This window comes from Bacillus rossius, chromosome 8 (assembly GCF_032445375.1).
Source record: "Bacillus rossius redtenbacheri isolate Brsri chromosome 8, Brsri_v3, whole genome shotgun sequence".
NCBI classification, from domain to species: Eukaryota; Metazoa; Arthropoda; class Insecta; order Phasmatodea; family Bacillidae; genus Bacillus; species Bacillus rossius.
In genome coordinates this window covers 29,961,365-29,981,915 of record NC_086336.1, presented here as the reverse complement: position 1 = coordinate 29,981,915, position 20,551 = coordinate 29,961,365, and the positions used below count along the sequence as shown (strand labels likewise).

The window sequence follows — 20,551 nt, the reverse complement described above, 5'->3', positions numbered from 1 at the left end:
GGAACGCTGTTATACCGCCAACTGATCTCACTCTGCGGTCGTTCCCAACCTCGTTCCAGCTACGGAACCTCGTGGGAGAAGAAACTCGATGCCAGTGGGAAGAGTCACTGAAAGTTGTCAAAATTACGTAACGTCTCCTACTCGAGGAAATGTCGACGAATGCCGCAGTGGGATTGTAAAAGCAGCAACTTCACAGTTTTTGCTACACCAAACTATATTAATAAGAACTTAATTTCCAATATTTTGTTTAAAAACATATTGTAACTTTTTGTTATTATTAATCATGGCCTTGTATCAAATATTCTACCTGTGTAATCCACATGTTCATATTTTGTTCCAGATTTTTCTATTTCCTTGAAAAAAGTTCCAGTCAGCAGGAAGTATACATTCTAGAAGAATAAAGGATTATTCGGCTATTCTTCCATTGCAGTAATGAACAACGGGCAATGCAAGTTTGATTTACATCCAGTACAACAATGAATTAAATATGTAGCTAATTTTCTGCAATAAATTCTACTTCATGTTCTAACTTATTCATTTAAAAATAAATTTACCTAGTATTAGCTACATTACTCAAAAATGATGGTGTAGCGAAAAAATGTGTTTGCGCCACGATAGTACTCGATCTACTGTAACATCTTTCTACTCTTATGATTGGAAGATATGTTTCTTTACATGAAGTAGTTATTTCATGGTGATTCACATACTTTTATACTGCCTTACGTGTGTCCTCGTTGGCTAAGCGTCTTTCAATGATAAGAACCAATAAAGAAAGGTATGTTGCAAATATTGCCAGTTTTGAAGCCAACCAAACAGTCAAAAATTTCCTCGATGAATCATAATATCTAACAGTACTTTAAAATAAGTTAGTGGAATCAAGGCCAATACATATATAAGTGCGTATACAAAAAATAACTACTCCGAAAAATACGATGCTTGATGCTAATGTACAATATTGTCACTGAAATTTGATTTTACAGAAAAAAAAGTTTCTACTGTCGGAAGACTAGACTATGTCAATCATTGCTTTCAATCAAAGAAATTCAATTTAAATAAATCAAGTCAATAATAAACTGTTTAATGAATGTCAAGACCACACGGTACATGGACTACTTTATTGGAATTTATATAACCCTGCAAATGGTACCATTTATTTGTATTCACACATAACTATTTTTTTTTAAATATTTCAGAGCGATACAGTTCTATGCTTGCTTACGATTGACTGTTTTATCTTCAACGAACCATATTTAAAAAGATGGCCGAACGCAAGAAGTGCAAGGCATAAAAATCTACAGACAAATAAAATGCATGAATTAATTTATTTTGTGTAAGTGCATGGCAACATATGATAGTATGATAGTTTTAAGCATTTAATTATAAACATTTTTACACTGTAATATACACATAAACATACCGATCGATTCGAGCTGTAAACCATCGATTCCGGAGTAACCCGACAAGCAGTTTCTTCTCGGTCAAGTAAATATATATGTTTTGTAAATATGGCTACCTAAACATGTCCACTCACAATAGCTCAGCTTTGCCGTGTCACCGAGCTCTAAATCAATAGAATGTACCAGGCATGATAGCATGTAAGTAGTATAGGAAAGTATTTCCGGGCGCAGGCGCCAGGCGCTGTAGCCGAGAGCCGGTGTCCGCCATCTTGGATTTGTGACGTCACGGCGGCAAAAATTCCTCAAAATTCCTCAAAATTGACTCAAAATGACTCAAAATTTCCCGTTTTAAGAAAAAATTTCCCGTTTTCGAGGGAAAAATTCCTGTTTCGAGGGAAAATTTCCCGTTTTATTCCTCAAAAATCACAGCGGCTAGAAATGTCCTGATAGAGGCTTAAGCATCCTTAACTCAAGCTTCAGTTAAGCCTCTATCAGGATGTGACCTTGACCTTTAACCTTGACCCCGACGGACATCTTGGATCCGCCATCTTGGATGACGTCATTTCGTTTTCTCGAACATTCCGGCATTGTGTTATCCGCCATTTTTTGAATTATGACGTCATCGTTGCAATTTACGTTACGGACGCCATCTTTAAATTTATTATCCGGTTTTAATGGAAAAAAAAATTTAAAATTCATAAAACAAATTAAATAATAAAATTTTTAATAAAATATTTAAAAAAACAAACATTTACGACACGGAGCTCGGAGTCCTCGGTTCGAACCCGACGAGTGCAAAAAAAATAAAAAAGGCGACCGATCCTTCCCCCGCGGTGGCTGCAGGCATACTGACTCCCACCACTTTTTTTTCAAAGCATATATATCGTCAGGTTGTATGACGTCATGTCCGCCATCTTGTCCTCGTCTGCTGGAAGCCATCATCAGTGTATCGTCGGCGTGAGTGCGCTGACGCCATGTTAGTTTAATTCTTATCCGCTAGAGTGCAGTAATCATTTATTATTGCTGTGACACCCGATATCTTGTCATTTGGCCGCCATCTTGAAAATCCGTAATTATTTAGCTAGAAATTCGGGAAAAATTCAAAAATTGATTAAATAAATTTGTTATCTATATACTGATTGATTAGGTCGACTAAGGTCCTTGGTACGATCTAGGACGATTCAAAAAAAATTAAATATAACATCAATTTAACATAAGAGTAACAGGTTCGAGGAATTAAACACCACAAGTTCTTTTACAAACATAATATTTATTACATAATTTCTACTACAGGATCATTTGCGAAAGCCAGCAATCTTATAATCATTTAGTTCCGCAGCGGTGTGAAATGACTAATTCTTAGCTCCAATCGGTTTATACTAGACAGAGTCCAGCCAGAACCTTTACAGACATAGTCCACCTCTTCTTGACAGAGTTTCTGGATACCGTTTTTAACAGTTTGCTTCACATCGTTAGAACTGTAAATTACTGCAGCCGATGTCTTGAATGCACACTTCTTCACTTTGTCATCGAACGGATATGGCTTTCCATATATACAGTCCAACCACAAGTTATATTTCAAAGGTCCGTTTGTTGCTACATCATCAGTAAGCTGATTGATTATGTCCTCTCTGATATCATCAAGAAAATTACAAATGTCTTTCGACTCACCTAACGTATTTAAATAATAGTAGTCCTTCAATGTTCCACGAAATGCAGACTGCGCCAAGTAGAAGCCATTATCGTTCACTTGTAATGCGCCGAACACAGTCTTAGGTTTATTTTCATGTTCAGACGTCATACCAATCGGTTGCTGCACATCAGTTTTCTTGCTTGTACGCTCACAAGCCTTCAACCTAAACCGAGGAGTCGAAATTTCTGCAGGTAGTTCAGCAGTAGGCACACGGACTTCACCTTTACAGTTTTTCGCATGTCGTCGCAAATTATCAATTCGAGTAAACCATTCATGACACTCATCACATCGAAACTTCATGCGAGATGGATTCTTCGTGCATTTGCTCCGCTCATGTCTTCGTGCATCATGAGCAAATGCGAACGACGTATCACAGTAGCTGCAAGGATACCGTGGTGATGAAGACGAACCTTTCAGACCCGATCCAGATACTGATGTTGCCGCAGTTGCACCATCTCCAGGCATACTCTTATGAACATCAATGCATCGTTGTTGCGCCGAAACCTTTACTTTCTGCCGAACAGCAGGACCTTTGCATGCCTTCATGTGCGTTTTCATATTATCTTTTCTGGCAAACTGCTTATGACATTTCTCACAAACAAACATTTTACGATATAGGTTCTTGGCACATTCTCTATTCTCATGTCGTCGAGCATTGCCGTTGTTTGAGAAAATCTTGCCGCAGTAACAGCACCGATGTTCGTTAGTTGTTGTCGATTCGGCATCCATTGAAGTCTCCATTGATGGCGAACCAGCGTTCGCCGAGTTTCCCTGTGCAGCCAGAACTAGCGGCATTAAAGTCTCTTCTGCTGGCGGTACCACGTCTTTTTGAAGTCTCCTCCAGTATTGACATCGACGTTGCCAACGGGATCTGCTCCACCATCGTCGACGCTGATGTCAAGGTTCCCGCAGTCGATGGTACATCCTCCATCGAGTTCGTCGTTAAAGTCGGTAAAGATGCCATCTAAGTCTCAAGAAAGGGCAATTACAAGACTTATGCACCAGAAGAAACAAACTAGGTGATCCTTACACCGACGACGGCAGTAACAAACTGAGCGTCCTGTTGTCTAGGACTCGTTTATATACATGCACCGTATGGAATAATACGCTAGTCAAATCAAGAACCATTTACAATAATACTAGAGTCAAAACAACATTTAAAAAATAGAAGCACCAAAAACAAAAAAGGAAGCACATTTGGAAGCACCATCAAAAAAACGGAAAAACAATAGGAAGCACCGTCAACGAAAAGGCAGCACCGCTTACGAAAAGGCAGCACATTTGGAAGCATAGCCAACGAAAAGGCAGCACCATCGACGAAATGGAAGCACCAACTACGAAAAGGCAGCACATTTGGAAGCACCGACAACGAAAAGTCAGCACATTTGGCAGCACCGACAACGAAAAGGCAGCACATTTGGAAGCACCGACTACGAAAAGGCAGCACATTTGGAAGCACCGTCATCGAAAAGGCAGCACATTTGGAAGCACCGTCATCGAAAAGGCAGCACATTTGGAAGCACCGACTACGAAAAGGCAGCACATTTGGAAGCACCGACTACGAAAAGGCAGCACATTTGGCAGCACCGACTACGAAAAGGCAGCACATTTGGAAGCACCGACAACGAAAAGGCAGCACATTTGGAAGCACCGACAACGAAAAGGCAGCACATTTGGCAGCACCGACTACGAAAAGGCAGCACATTTGGAAGCACCGACAACGAAAAGGCAGCACATTTGGAAGCTCCATCAACAAAAAAAAGGCAAAAAGGAAGCACCGACAACGAAAAGGCAGCACATTTGGAAGCACCGACAACGAAAAGGCAGCACATTTGGAAGCACCGTCATCGAAAAGGCAGCACATTTGGAAGCACCGCCAACCAAAAGGCAGCACATGTGGAAGCACCGACAACGAAAAGGCAGCACATTTGGAAGCACCGACAACGAAAAGGCAGCACATTTGGAAGCACCGACAATGAAAAAGCAGCACATTTGGAAGCACCGACAACGAAAAAGCAGCACATTTGGAAGCACCGACAACAAAAAGGCAGCACCATCAACGAAAATGCATCACATTTGTCATTGACTCCAATATTCATTGGCTCGAATATTCATTGGCTTCATTAATTCGCTCGCTCCAATATTACATTGACTCCAATATTCATCGGCTCCAATATTCATGTGCTCCAATATTCATTGGCTCCATCAGTCATTGACACCAACAGTCTTTTGGTTCCAAAAGTCTTTTAGCTCAAAATATATTTGGCTAGAATTCTTCGAGTCTAATAGACTATTAGACCACATGGCTACGAGTCTTAAATGATCTAGCTGGTTACGAGTTATACATGGCTTGCGAGACTACAGAGCTACGAAGCCTCTAGAAAACGACTTTACGTGACTGCGAGGATAGAGGTCTACAAGTCTGCATGAGTTCTTGACTACGAAGCTACTCGCCTACAAGGCTCCAATTGCCGCATCTGTCTTCGTCGGAATTTTCTCTTTTGCTACATCTGCACCATCAACATTATGTTATAAGATTACAAGGCTACTTGCTTACGTAGCTTCAATTCTACGAGGCTCCAATGCATAATAACTACGAGACTACGTGCAATGAGGTTACGAGACTATGCGATTGCAAGTCTTCAAGGTTACGTGATCGTGAGGCTATAGGACTACGAAGCTTCCATAACGCATGGTTACGAAACTGCATGAATAATTGACCGCGTGGCTACGAAACTTCATGTCTCTATCTGACTACAATAGCACTATTCAGTGGTGAGAGTTAATTTATCTCACGCAAAGGTACTTGCTGCAAGTAGTTCCGCTTTTCAACATCAGATGACGTCACGTGTTGCTTGCAGGTAAATAATATTTATTTCTTTTATGCGGGATGCGGGATGCTCACTATCGAACGCATAAGAAGGATGGCTTCGATAGTCTCCAAGGAGAAAAAAGTTCCTCCTTCCTGCTAGTGCTTCTCAGATTTCTCACGGTCCACCATCTTGGATTGCGACGTCACGGCAGCCATCTTGGATGGGTGTGACCTTGACCTTTGACCAAAAAAACCGCAGGAATGATCGCAAGCACACGGATTAACCATCAAAATATTGATAAGACTAATCAGGAGCACACGGAGAAAACCACCATAATATTGACAAGAATAATCAGAAGCACACGGAGAAAAACGACTAACGTTTTCTTTGATATCATAAAATTACAGGGAAAAATAAATATTTAAAAATAAAAATAATAAAAAAATAAAAAAATACATGAACTGATTCTGGCTTGTACTAGAACTTTTTCATTGCACAACAATGATAAGTTTACAAGCTAGCAGAATTAGTTCATGTATTTTTTTATTGTTTTAATATTTTTATTTTTAAATATTTATTTTTCCCTGTAATTTTATGATATCAAAGAAAACGTTAGTCGTTTTTCTCCGTGTGCTTCTGATTATTCTTGTCAATATTATGGTGGTTTTCTCCGTGTGCTCCTGATTAGTCTTATCAATATTTTGATTGTTAATCCGTGTGCTTGCGATCATTCCTGCGGTTTTTTTTGGTCAAAGGTCAAGGTCACACCCATCCAAGATGGCCGCCGTGACGTCGCAATCCAAGATGGTGGACCGTGAGAAATCTGAGAAGCACTAGCAGGAAGGAGGAACTTTTTTCTCCTTGGAGACTATCGAAGCCATCCTTCTTATGCGATCGATAGTGAGCATCCCGCATCCCGCATAAAAGAAATAAATATTATTTACCTGCAAGCAACACGTGACGTCATCTGATGTTGAAAAGCGGAACTACTTGCAGCAAGTACCTTTGAGTGAGATAATTTAACTCTCACCACTGAATAGTGCTATTGTAGTCAGATAGAGACATGAAGTTTCGTAGCCACGCGGTCAATTATTCATGCAGTCCCGTAACCATGCGTTATGGAAGCTTCGTAGTCCTATAGCCTCACGATCACGTAACCTTGAAGACTTGCAATCGCATAGTCTCGTAACCTCATTGCACGTAGTCTCGTAGTTATTATGCATTGGAGCCTCGTAGAATTGAAGCTACGTAAGCAAGTAGCCTTGTAATCTTATAACATAATGTTGATGGTGCAGATGTAGCAAAAGAGAAAATTCCAACAAAGACAGATGCGGCAATTGGAGCCTTGTAGGCGAGTAGCTTCGTAGTCAAGAACTCATGCAGACTTGTAGACCTCTATCCTCGCAGTCACGTAAACTCGTTTTCTAGAGGCTTCGTAGCTCTGTAGTCTCGCAAGCCATGTATAACTCGTAACCAGCTAGATCATTTAAGACTCGTAGCCATGTGGTCTAATAGTCTATTAGACTCGAAGAATTCTAGCCAAATATATTTTGAGCCAAAAGACTTTTGGAACCAAAAGACTGTTGGTGTCAATGACTGATGGAGCCAATGAATATTGGAGCACATGAATATTGGAGCCGATGAATATTGGAGTCAATGTAATATTGGAGCGAGCGAATTAATGGAGCCAATGAATATTCGAGCCAATGAATATTGGAGTCAATGACAAATGTGATGCATTTTCGTTGATGGTGCTGCCTTTTCGTTGTCGGTGCTTCCAAATGTGCTGCCTATTCGTTGTCGGTGCTTCCAAATGTGCTGCCTTTTCGTTGTCGGTGCTTCCTTTTTGCCTTTTTTTTGTTGATGGAGCTTCCAAATGTGCTGCCTTTTCGTTGTCGGTGCTTCCAAATGTGCTGCCTTTTCGTTGTCGGTGCTTCCTTTTTGCCTTTTTTTTGTTGATGGAGCTTCCAAATGTGCTGCCTTTTCGTTGTCGGTGCTTCCAAATGTGCTGCCTTTTCGTTGTCGGTGCTTCCAAATGTGCTGCCTTTTCGTTGTCGGTGCTTCCAAATGTGCTGCCTTTTCGTTGTCGGTGCTTCCAAATGTGCTGCCTTTTCGTAGTCGGTGCTGCCAAATGTGCTGCCTTTTCGTAGTCGGTGCTTCCAAATGTGCTGCCTTTTCGTAGTCGGTGCTTCCAAATGTGCTGCCTTTTCGATGACGGTGCTTCCAAATGTGCTGCCTTTTCGATGACGGTGCTTCCAAATGTGCTGCCTTTTCGTAGTCGGTGCTTCCAAATGTGCTGCCTTTTCGTTGTCGGTGCTGCCAAATGTGCTGACTTTTCGTTGTCGGTGCTTCCAAATGTGCTGCCTTTTCGTAGTTGGTGCTTCCATTTCGTCGATGGTGCTGCCTTTTCGTTGGCTATGCTTCCAAATGTGCTGCCTTTTCGTAAGCGGTGCTGCCTTTTCGTTGACGGTGCTTCCTATTGTTTTTCCTTTTTTTTGATGGTGCTTCCAAATGTGCTTCCTTTTTTGTTTTTGGTGCTTCTATTTTTTAAATGTTGTTTTGACTCTAGTATTATTGTAAATGGTTCTTGATTTGACTAGCGTATTATTCCATACGGTGCATGTATATAAACGAGTCCTAGACAACAGGACGCTCAGTTTGTTACTGCCGTCGTCGGTGTAAGGATCACCTAGTTTGTTTCTTCTGGTGCATAAGTCTTGTAATTGCCCTTTCTTGAGACTTAGATGGCATCTTTACCGACTTTAACGACGAACTCGATGGAGGATGTACCATCGACTGCGGGAACCTTGACATCAGCGTCGACGATGGTGGAGCAGATCCCGTTGGCAACGTCGATGTCAATACTGGAGGAGACTTCAAAAAGACGTGGTACCGCCAGCAGAAGAGACTTTAATGCCGCTAGTTCTGGCTGCACAGGGAAACTCGGCGAACGCTGGTTCGCCATCAATGGAGACTTCAATGGATGCCGAATCGACAACAACTAACGAACATCGGTGCTGTTACTGCGGCAAGATTTTCTCAAACAACGGCAATGCTCGACGACATGAGAATAGAGAATGTGCCAAGAACCTATATCGTAAAATGTTTGTTTGTGAGAAATGTCATAAGCAGTTTGCCAGAAAAGATAATATGAAAACGCACATGAAGGCATGCAAAGGTCCTGCTGTTCGGCAGAAAGTAAAGGTTTCGGCGCAACAACGATGCATTGATGTTCATAAGAGTATGCCTGGAGATGGTGCAACTGCGGCAACATCAGTATCTGGATCGGGTCTGAAAGGTTCGTCTTCATCACCACGGTATCCTTGCAGCTACTGTGATACGTCGTTCGCATTTGCTCATGATGCACGAAGACATGAGCGGAGCAAATGCACGAAGAATCCATCTCGCATGAAGTTTCGATGTGATGAGTGTCATGAATGGTTTACTCGAATTGATAATTTGCGACGACATGCGAAAAACTGTAAAGGTGAAGTCCGTGTGCCTACTGCTGAACTACCTGCAGAAATTTCGACTCCTCGGTTTAGGTTGAAGGCTTGTGAGCGTACAAGCAAGAAAACTGATGTGCAGCAACCGATTGGTATGACGTCTGAACATGAAAATAAACCTAAGACTGTGTTCGGCGCATTACAAGTGAACGATAATGGCTTCTACTTGGCGCAGTCTGCATTTCGTGGAACATTGAAGGACTACTATTATTTAAATACGTTAGGTGAGTCGAAAGACATTTGTAATTTTCTTGATGATATCAGAGAGGACATAATCAATCAGCTTACTGATGATGTAGCAACAAACGGACCTTTGAAATATAACTTGTGGTTGGACTGTATATATGGAAAGCCATATCCGTTCGATGACAAAGTGAAGAAGTGTGCATTCAAGACATCGGCTGCAGTAATTTACAGTTCTAACGATGTGAAGCAAACTGTTAAAAACGGTATCCAGAAACTCTGTCAAGAAGAGGTGGACTATGTCTGTAAAGGTTCTGGCTGGACTCTGTCTAGTATAAACCGATTGGAGCTAAGAATTAGTCATTTCACACCTCTGCGGAACTAAATAATTATAAGATTGCCGGCTTTCGCAAATGATCCTGTAGTAGAAATTATGTAATAAATATTATGTTTGTAAAAGAACTTGTGGTGTTTAATTCCTCGAACCTGTTACTATTATGTTAAATTGATGTTATATTTAATTTTTTTTGAATCGTCCTAGATCGTACCAAGGACCTTAGTCGACATAATCAATCAGTATATAGATAACAAATTTATTTAATCAATTTTTGAATTTTTCCCGAATTTCTAGCTAAATATTTACGGATTTTCAAGATGGCGGCCAAATGACAAGATGTCGGGTGTCACAGCAATAATAAATGATTACTGCACTCTAGCGGATAAGAATTAAACTAACATGGCGTCAGCGCACTCACGCCGACGATACACTGATGATGGCTTCCAGCAGACGAGGACAAGATGGCGGACATGACGTCATACTACCTGACGATATATATGCTTTGAAAAAAAAAGTGGTGGGAGTCAGTATGCCTGCAGCCACTGCGGGGGAAGGATCGGTCGCCATTTTTATTTTTTTTGCACTCGTCGGGTTCGAACCGAGGACTCCGAGCTCCGTGTCGTAAATGTTTGTTTTTTAAATATTTTATTAAAAATTTTATTATTTATTTTGTTTTATGAATTTTAAATTTTTTTCATTAAAATCGGATAATAAATTTAAAGATGGCGGCCGTAACGGAAATTGCAACGATGACGTCATAATTCAAAAAATGGCGGATAACACAATGCCGGAATGTTCGAGAAAACGAAATGACGTCATCCAAGATGGCGGATCCAAGATGTCCGTCGGGGTCAAGGTTAAAGGTCAAGGTCACATCCTGATAGAGGCTTAACTGAAGCTTGAGTTAAGGATGCTTAAGCCTCTATCAGGACATTTCTAGCCGCTGGGATTTTTGAGGAATAAAACGGGAAATTTTCCCTCGAAACAGGAATTTTTCCCTCGAAAACGGGAAATTTTTTCTTAAAACGGGAAATTTTGAGTCATTTTGAGTCAATTTTGAGGAATTTTGAGGAATTTTTGCCGCCGTGACGTCACAAATCCAAGATGGCGGACACCGGCTCTCGGCTACAGCGCCTGGCGCCTGCGCCCGGAAATACTTTCCTATACTACTCATGTAGTTTGGACATCCACTGAAAATCAGCATTACGAAAGGTAAAAACATAAAATATGGGCGTGTTAGAAGTGAAACTTCACAAATTAGAGGGATAGGAAGTTTTTAGTTTATTCTAATATTTGAACCACGCGTAATCATGAGTTGAAAATCGACCTCGGTTTACTAGTATATGTCCATGTCTTCAACGGAATCAAAGAATTAATTAAATGGTTTATGATAAATAACATATGATACATAACCCTACTGGAAATGACTATCCCAAATGTCACAATTCTAATGCTAACACCGGATTTAGAGTTGGGTGTTTATAGTTGCGAAAGTATGCAAAAGTATGAAAAAGTATGTAAACGTTTACACAAGTATTGGAAAAATAGGTATATGATATCATGCGCTGCTGCTGCTATTTGTATCCGGCTGCAAATATGTTTAAATTCAAAACTTTTATTTTTAAAAGCCTCGCGCCATCGAGCAATATTCGTTACATACGTTAACTCCGTTACCTACTCACTTCCGTTAAGCTGTCATTCTGATGTTACTCTGCCAGCTGTAAAAAAAATTAACTTAAAAAAAATTTCATTCAATGTCCAACATCCGTATCACCGCAGCGGTGCGGTTGTTAGAAGACCACTTTTTTTTTCGGTTTCATATATCTGCCATATCCCCAGCAATTCGCAGCAATTTGCCAGCACTTGTGTGACTTGGTTGCGTCACCGCAATCACCCCTGCCCTCGGGCGGACGGGAGCGTTCAGCTCGCTGCACTGACGAGTCGCCGCCGGGGAACGGCGGGATCTCGGCTCCAGCGCACAGCATCATTCAGGACGCATCGGTCACACCGCGCCTGTTCTGTGCTGCGATTCCTGCTCCCAGGGAGACCCTCCCCCACCCCCAGTCCCAGCAGGCTCCCTCGTGAGTTCAGGCGCGATCTCAAGTCATCGTTCAACCACTTTTTTTCTGCTGCACCATTGTGCTGTGAGCGCTGAGCGAAGATCACTGGGAACTACGATATGAACCGACTCTCGGGGCGGTTCATGGACTGTGATCTCGGATCGAAACTGCGCCAGTGGACATGGCCGGTATTTTCTCGGACTTTGTGCAGGTTGATTTAATTAGACGTAAATATTAAATAATTATTTACAAAATTTCCGATCATATGTAATGCACATATTAAAACTTTGACTTATTAGTGTTACAAACTGTTCTCGCGTCAAATACCCAAATATTAAATGTTTGTAATGCTTGTTATTTTAGTTTAATGTATTAATATTGCATCATGATGCTTTTTTTTTAGTCAAAACCTATTCATATTTCCGACTGCTTCGTTTTGTATTAACTTTTAAATATCAGCGTGTGTGTTTTTAGTCGTTATCAAAATTCAAATATGAGGCAGCGACTATATGTGCTGCTATCTTGTGGCGACTTCATCAACCATTTGCGCACTGAGTCACGACCCGATTGAAGCGACTCATGCCGTTCCAGCCCGTCAATAGTAATGCGCCTAACATTTCTCCGACACTGCTGCTACCTGTTGTCGCAGACTGGATTAGTATGAAGATCTAGTCCCAGCATGTGTTGGCGCAACTTTTAAAGGAATGGTCAATAGTATATGAATGGGGCTCCGAGGACTGGGTTCTGGGTGTAGATTGTGATTGTCGGTCCGCCATCTTGGATTGTGACATCACAGTGGCCATCTTGGATGAGTGTGACCTTGACCTTGACCTTGACCCCAGCGTCCATTTTGGATCAACCATTTTGGTTCCGCCATCTTGGATTGTGACGTCACAGTGGCCATCTTGGATGAGTGTGACCTTGACCTTGACCCCAGCGTCCATTTTGGATCCACCATTTTGGTTCCGCCATCTTGGATTGTGACGTCACAGTGGCCATCTTGGATGAGTGTGACCTTGACCTTGACCCCAGCGTCCATTTTGGATCCACCATTTTGGTTCCGCCATTTTGGATGACGTCATTTTTTCTCGAACATTCTGGCAATTTGTTTTCCGCCATTTTGAATGATGATGTCACTGTTGCAATTTTCCGTTACGTCCGCCATCTTTAAAATCTTTATTTATTATCCAATTTTAATGAAATTTTTTTTAAAAAACACAAAAAATTCATATTAATATAATTTTAATAAAAAAAATTAAAAAACAAACATTTACGGCATGGAGCTCGGAGTCCTCAGTTCAAACCCGGTGAGGGCAAAAAAATAAAAATGGCGACCGAACCTCCCTCACGGTGGCTGCTGGCAGACTGATCCCCTCCACTTTTTTCATAGCATATATATCATCACCTAGTATGACGTCATGTCTGCCATCTTGAAAATCTGTAATTTTAATGCTAGAGATTCAAGAAAAATTCCAAAATTCATTAAATAAATTTGTAATCAATATACTGATTGATTCGATCGATTCTTGTCCTTGGTTCAATCCCTGGACGATGCAAAAAATTGTAAATTTATGTAAATATAATAATTTCAATAAATCATATTCAAAATTCTTAAAGAGGCTTAAAATCCTATACTACCAGCATACAGTAAGCCGTTATGTCCATCATTTTGGAAATTTGTATTTATTGACCCAGAAATTTATAAAAAAATATTAAATTCATAAATCATCAATCATTAATTTACCTATAGAGTCGATACTTGGTTCGATCCCTGGACGATACAAACAACTTTAATTTTAAAAAATTACCACAAAAGTAACAGGTTTGAGAAAACATAAACACCGCAAGTTCTTTTAAAAAACAAAATAATTTATTACATAAACACTACACTACTACAAGTACAAAAAGCACAGACAAATTACTAAAGTCTTTTGGATTTCTCGATTTCTGCATCTGCCAGCCAAGAATTAAAGCGAGGTGGAAAGCCCCACCACTTAACGTAGGATCGTCCATTTATTTGTTTTATAATCTTCTCCACCAAGTACGTATCGGGATACAACGTAGGCGGAATCTCTTCGGCATAAAAACCACCACGAATATGTTTGTGGTCCAAATCCTCGAGGTAGTAGGTCCTAGGCTCTGATTCACGAACATGTGTCACACGGAAAAGTTCGGGACTCCATTTCGCAGTGAAACCTTTCTCGAAGATACCTTTCTGCTTGGAGATTCACACAATGTCTCCGACGTTAGCTTTAAGCTTTCGTGGATCTTTCTTCTTCGTGTTGGAAAACACTGTTCGAAGCAGGCGATTGTCCTTTACGTCCTTTGACTTTATTTTCGTGGTAGAATGCACTGTGTAATTAAACTCGCTTATTAGTTTCGGCAAGATGTCAAGCCACTTGTAATTTCCGTTAGCCGTGAACTGTCGCTACATCTTGGAACACAAAGTTCTGTTAAACCTTTCGACAACGGAGGCTTTGGCGTTACTAAATGTAGAGTAGTGTTTGACGTCATACTTCTTCATCAAAGCCTTGAAGGTTGCATTGTAGAATTATTTCCCGAGGTCCGTTTGCAGGTGCGACGGTACACGACCATCACGCAAAATATTGTCCATGGCCTTGGCTACTTCAGTTGCAGTCTTTGATTTTACAGGTCTAGCCCAAGCGAACTTTCTATAAACATCGATGACTGTCAACATGTACTTGAAACCTTTATTCAATCGGGAATACCGTATCATCTCAAAAAGGTCCGCCTGGAATAAATCATCAAATCCACGAACTATAACCTTGCGACGAAGGTATTTTCGTCTAGCAGGAACATGAAGTTCGCGAGCGATTCCGGTTCGACTCATTGTATGCAGCCGGATACCCTCAATTCTTAGAGTATGGAGACTATTTCGTTGATGTGTGAATAGTTTCCTACACTAAGCGAAGCATGTAAAATTCTAAGGCGATCAACTAATTCATTGGGGTCGTCCCAATATACATAGTAAGATATCTGACCACTTTCTAGCTTTTTTAAACCTTCTCCATGTACCTATTGTTAGTTCACTGAAGAGATTAGCGAGAATGTCAATTTTTTTTATGAATTTCATCTTTATATACACCACTATCTGGATCGTTATCGCGAAAATGAGCATTGGTTAGAACTAGCAGTTTTTGTACTCTTGTAAGTCTTTGTGAGAATATCCTATAGGCTCCCTGCGAAACAGAAATTTGTACAAACCCGGGGTCCCACGCGTTTTGAACTCTTCTACGCGAACGATATTTTCCTGGTATAAAGTCTATTTCTTTAGCACCGAGGAACCACTTATTATGTTTTCTGTACACTCCATAGGTCGTGACATTATTCCGACTCGTAAACGATATCAGATATGGTCGGACCATTGCATTAACTTGGTGTTCCTTTTTCGGTATTTTTTTCTTGTCCATGGACTCTGTTCTCGTAATTCCTCTTCTTCTCGATCTGGTTCATACTTTCTCTTCTTTACAGTTGGCATTTCATCTTCAACTTCTGTCTTCACATTGATGACTGGTTCTTCCTTATTTTTAAGTTCGTCGAGGCGACTAGTGATTGGTTTAAATATCTCTTCATTTTCCATCTCACGTGCAAGTCTGGCTCGTCTAGCAAGTAGATATTTTTCACGAATAGACTGTATAGCTCGATGAAGGTCACTCGCCAGGTCCGACATTGTACTGGTTGAAAACATATTGCAAGACCTTCTTTCATACTTTTTTATTCGTTCACAGAAACTTCTTTCTTGTGTTTGGCTAAATCTGAATTTGTTGACAAGTGAGTTTGTGATGCTTTCAGACTACTTTGAAATGTCCTTAAATCGTCACATCTTTGTGCATTCTATACTTCGATCATGTCGCGAATGCGAGAATCTGAAGCTTCCACGCGCCGGTCGATGGCAACGAGATACTCTAGAAATTCGTTTTTCACACTTTATACTTTTTGAGCCAGTAGTGAAATGTATTTGCGGATAACATCGTCATGAGACTTGAGAGCAGTACGTAAGTCTCGACTGCTACGACCGAATTTTGAAATGCTATGACTCATGTTTGACGATAAACTGATCGAAACCATGAAAGCACTATGACATTCGCGTTGTCTCGTAGGAGATGTTTTGGAATACGACTGTACGTCTGCCACAGGTAAACGCAGTCTACCTTGGCGTGTCTGCCCATGGAAAAGTACTCTTGTATTACGCCTTGCTTCTCGCACATTACATCGTCGAAAACAAACACGGAATTGGCTTTTGTTTCGCTTGGAGGTACCACATCCGCATTGTCATTAAACGGGAAATACTCCAGACAATCCACCGATTGTAGAACTGTAGCTAGTCGCTGGTATTTTGGCTGTTGCAACGATTTGGAATAGAGGTACAAGTTTTCGAAACTAAGACCGTTTGGTTCCTCTAATAAACTCAGTAGAACGCATGTTTTACCGCAGTTGGACGGACCCGCCATTATGCATCGTACGGCAGAAGGCAACAGTAATCCATGTCGTGTTTCACGCGCACTAAATACATCGTCTTACGTAATGCGCACGGGTAAACACACTTCTTGCTTGACGACTTGCATTGTACTGAAGAAATGGTATAAAATCAAACACATTTATACTTTCTGGTCAGTTGTGCGCAATGACTCGAAGAGGTAAGAACAAAAAACACATCGGTGCAGGACTCGTGAACTCGCTGATAAACAACCTACCATTCAAGCTACACATTCCCGGCTGCAGATTCTGAGGCCCCGGCAATAAACTAGCGAAAAGGTTAGCTCGCGGTGACGAGGGCATTAATTCTCTGGACGAAAAGTGCAAGCAGCAGGACATCTCATATTCATTAAGCAAGGATCTAGAATCCAGGCACAGAGCAGATCAGATATTGGCAAAGGAAGCCGAAGAAATAAGCAAATCTCCGGACGCAGGACTAGGAGAAAAAATCGTAGCGTGGGGCGTTTCCAAAATCATGAAGGCAAAGACCAAATTAGGACTGGGTGCTCGTCGAGCCAGCTACATCAAGTCAAAGACTAACTCACGCAAGACCAAACGCAAGACTGGCGCAGGCGTGCAAAAAGCCAAGAAAAAATTACAGACTCTCGACAAGAATATTATAGGAGGATCTCTTCCTTTGCTATTGCCTGCATTGGGTGCTCTCGGCGGCCTCATCGGTGCAACGAGCAGTATAGTGCGGGCAGTCAACACTTCGAAGAATGAGTGCAAACAGTTAAAAGAAGCACAGGACACAATGCCAGCATGGAAGCCATTGCCATGGGTAAAAAAAACGGCGCAGGACTCTACTTGCAACCTCACAAATCAGGTAGAGGCATGAGAAAGACACGAATGCAAAAATCCTAAGTTCTTTGCCGAAACGTCCGCTCACGAACGTAGATTTAATCAAGTACGCACGCAAACTGAAAATACCAAATTTCCGAGGCGTGTTTATGCGAGACACTTTTCCCAGCAAGCCAAATACACGTGAGCGTGCCATAATTAATTTAGACACATCGGCAGGTCGTGGTACGCACTGGGTGGCATACATAAAGTCTGGAAAAATGGCCGAGTACTACGATAGTTTTGGAAATTTACGGCCTCCGCCAGAACTTAGGCGGTACCTGGGCCGGACCACTACATTGTTCTACAATAAATTACGAAACCGAACAGTTACCTAATCAAACAAACTGCGGATACTTGTGTCTTCGCTTTTTAACTAAAAAAAATTAGCTGACAAAAACAATTGCTACTTAAAGGTTGTGCAGTGATAATAATTAAGTAGTCATGTCGATAACACTTACCTTGACAGGTCACGCATCTGAGCTGCGGGCGGTTCATTTCCCGCCTCTGGATTTAGACGGTGAATGGTGTATCGGACTCGTAGATTTTCAAACGTATAATGCCATACCGAATATCGACGAGGAAAACTACTAGATCTGCTTCCTGAAAAGCGATGGGACTGCTCATAAAATACAGTTACTTGTTGGCTCTTACGAAATTGACGACATTGCAATTACATCAGGGATATGTTACCACAGGATGTAGACTTTTCAACTGCGTGGAAATTTAAACACACTAAAAAAAAAAAAACTAGCATGCAGTGAAAATGTCGACTTTACGAAACCTGGGACCATAGGTATGATGCTCGGATTCGAATCTAAGGTGTGTGATACAGGAAGAACGTACAAATCCACGCGTGCAGTAAACATTTTGCCTGTGAATGTCATAAGAATAAACTGTAATTTTGCAAGTGGAACGTATCTCAACGGAAGACTAAGCAACACGCTGCACGAGTTTACGCCGATGGTCCCGCCAGGATATAAACTGGTCGAGGTACCGCAAAGTATCATTTACATTCCAGTCGTCGTGAAGTGCGCACACGAAGTCGTCGTCAGAATCATTCACCAGCGAGAACGATTGGTGAATTTTCAAGACGGAGAAATTACGTTATGCCTGTACTTGAAGCGATGGGCATAAATTTCGTAACACCAAACAGTTATAAAAGAAATCGCATTGGCTTGAATAAGAACAGTTCTCTACCAGACATCGGCGCATTAACACCTGACAGTATAAAGTATCTTCTTAGTATTGGACAAGTGCCGAATAAATATGGAAGACGAAATCCTCAATGTGGAAGATCCGGTCATTTTTGATGACATCATTACGAAAATGGAATTGCACGAGTACCAGCCTTTCCTGCTCGGACCGTACGCACTACCATCAGAAGTATGCATTGCTGTACAGCACCAATATATCTGTACTTTACCTTCACAGTCATTTCTACGTATAAGAGGCACGCTAACAAAAGCGGATGGTACGCATCCGACAACAACGTCAATATCCTGCAATGGTATTCTTCACCTAATCGAGCGCATTACATGTGTACTCAATGGCGTCGAGGTAGACCAGACGAGAGATGTAGGCATAACATCTGCTATGAAAAATTACCTTTTGCTCACGCCAAATGAACTGTCTTCTGCAAAGATGGCCGGTTGGGCTCTCGAGGATGAATATAAGTTTCCGGTTTATGCCGAAGGGAAGTTCGAGTTTGTGTTCCTCTGTCCATGCTTCTTGGATTCGCTGAGGATTACAAGCATATAATCATTAATTCGAAACAAGAGCTCGTACTGCTTCTAGCCAACACGCACATTAATGCAATTGTCGCCGCTGCAGAAAACCCTCAAGATGTCTCGCTAATACTACAGTCTATCGAGTGGATGCTGCCCCACATCCAAGTGAGCACCGTTGAACGAGTCAAGATGTTGAAGAACATAGAAAATGGCAAGAACTTCGATGTGCCATTCCGATCCTGGAGCCTGTAAACTTATCCTGGCTTGTCTCATAGTCAGCGTATCAATTGGATACTAAAGTCCAGCTTCGCTACGGAAAAACCAAGATACATCATCGTCGGGCTTCAGACCGGAAGACAGCTCAATACAGGAGTAAGTCGCTCCTTATTCGATAACTGTCAAATATGTAATGCAAAAATATTTTTAAACAGCGAAATCTATCCATATGTTGATATGAACATGGACTTTGAATGTGGAAGATTTCTTCTCGCATATCAAATGTACGCCAAGTTTCAGCAAGCTTACTATGGGCGGAGACAGTCGCCGATACTGAGTCCCGACAGTTTCAAGAACAAGGCTACGTTAATGGTGTTTGGCATTTCCAAACGGGATGATCGAATAAATACAAACATCATATACTGTAGGATCGAGATAACGAATAGCGGAAATATTCCACCAAACACCTATGCTTTTTGTCTGATACTTCACGATTGGCTTGCATCGTACAATTGTCTAGACAAACTTGTGAAAATTCTGACATAAATACTGTTTCGTTTTAGATAATAATTTAGTTACGACCGAGTATTGCTAGCAACAAGATGTACTGCAACCTGCAAGGTTTCCAGAGTCAAAATGGATTCGTGCTGAAGGAAATTAGCGTCACCTCCGGAGACAAGACTCGAAATCGCACATTCCGACCTCCGTATCCTTGGAAACTACTAGACGAAAAAAGTAAATGGTCGAATGAATGGCTATTTAAATACTACTATGGCCTAGATTGGGACGAAGGTAGAATTCCGTATCACCAAGTGAAAAACACTATTGAAGATTTATTATTTCAAAACGAAATAATTTACGTTGCTGGACCTGAACAGAAGAAATGGCTGAGCAAGTTGTATGATGCGTCAGTTGAAATTGTAGCCCTACAGACCGACTACGGCTGTCCTTCCCTGCGCAAACTTAGTACAATATACGACGTGCAGCCACATGACAAGTTTGAACGTGTCTGTGCCTGTAAAAACTCGCAGTTAATGCAGAAATGGCACACACAGTGTTAGTAGGAGCCTGCATATATAAAGGCGTACATCCATAAGTGCCTTCAGTTGTCGTTCGACCTGCAAGTAGATGTTTACGTTTCACCCTGCTAACGTGTACGTGAGCGTAAGACCTAGCTTCAGCAGTGTCGAGTACAGCTACTGGGATGCCGGGTATCTACGTACATATACAGAAACCTTTGATTGAGGTGCTCAGCATTGGCGGTTTGCACACTTTCCTG

General features: G+C 41.3%; 1 protein-coding gene across 1 annotated transcript in view; it reads left to right on the top strand.

Annotated features, from left to right (window-relative positions):
• Positions 1-444, top strand: part of LOC134535304 (general odorant-binding protein 72) — a 33,463-nt gene extending 33,019 nt beyond the window's left edge. Inside the window, exon 7 of the mRNA XM_063374372.1 lies at positions 341-444. Within this exon, the coding sequence (XP_063230442.1) occupies positions 341-358 (18 nt within the window). The 3' untranslated portion in view covers positions 359-444. The remainder of the gene's footprint in view (positions 1-340) is intronic.
• The last annotated feature ends 20,107 nt before the right edge of the window (positions 445-20,551 follow it).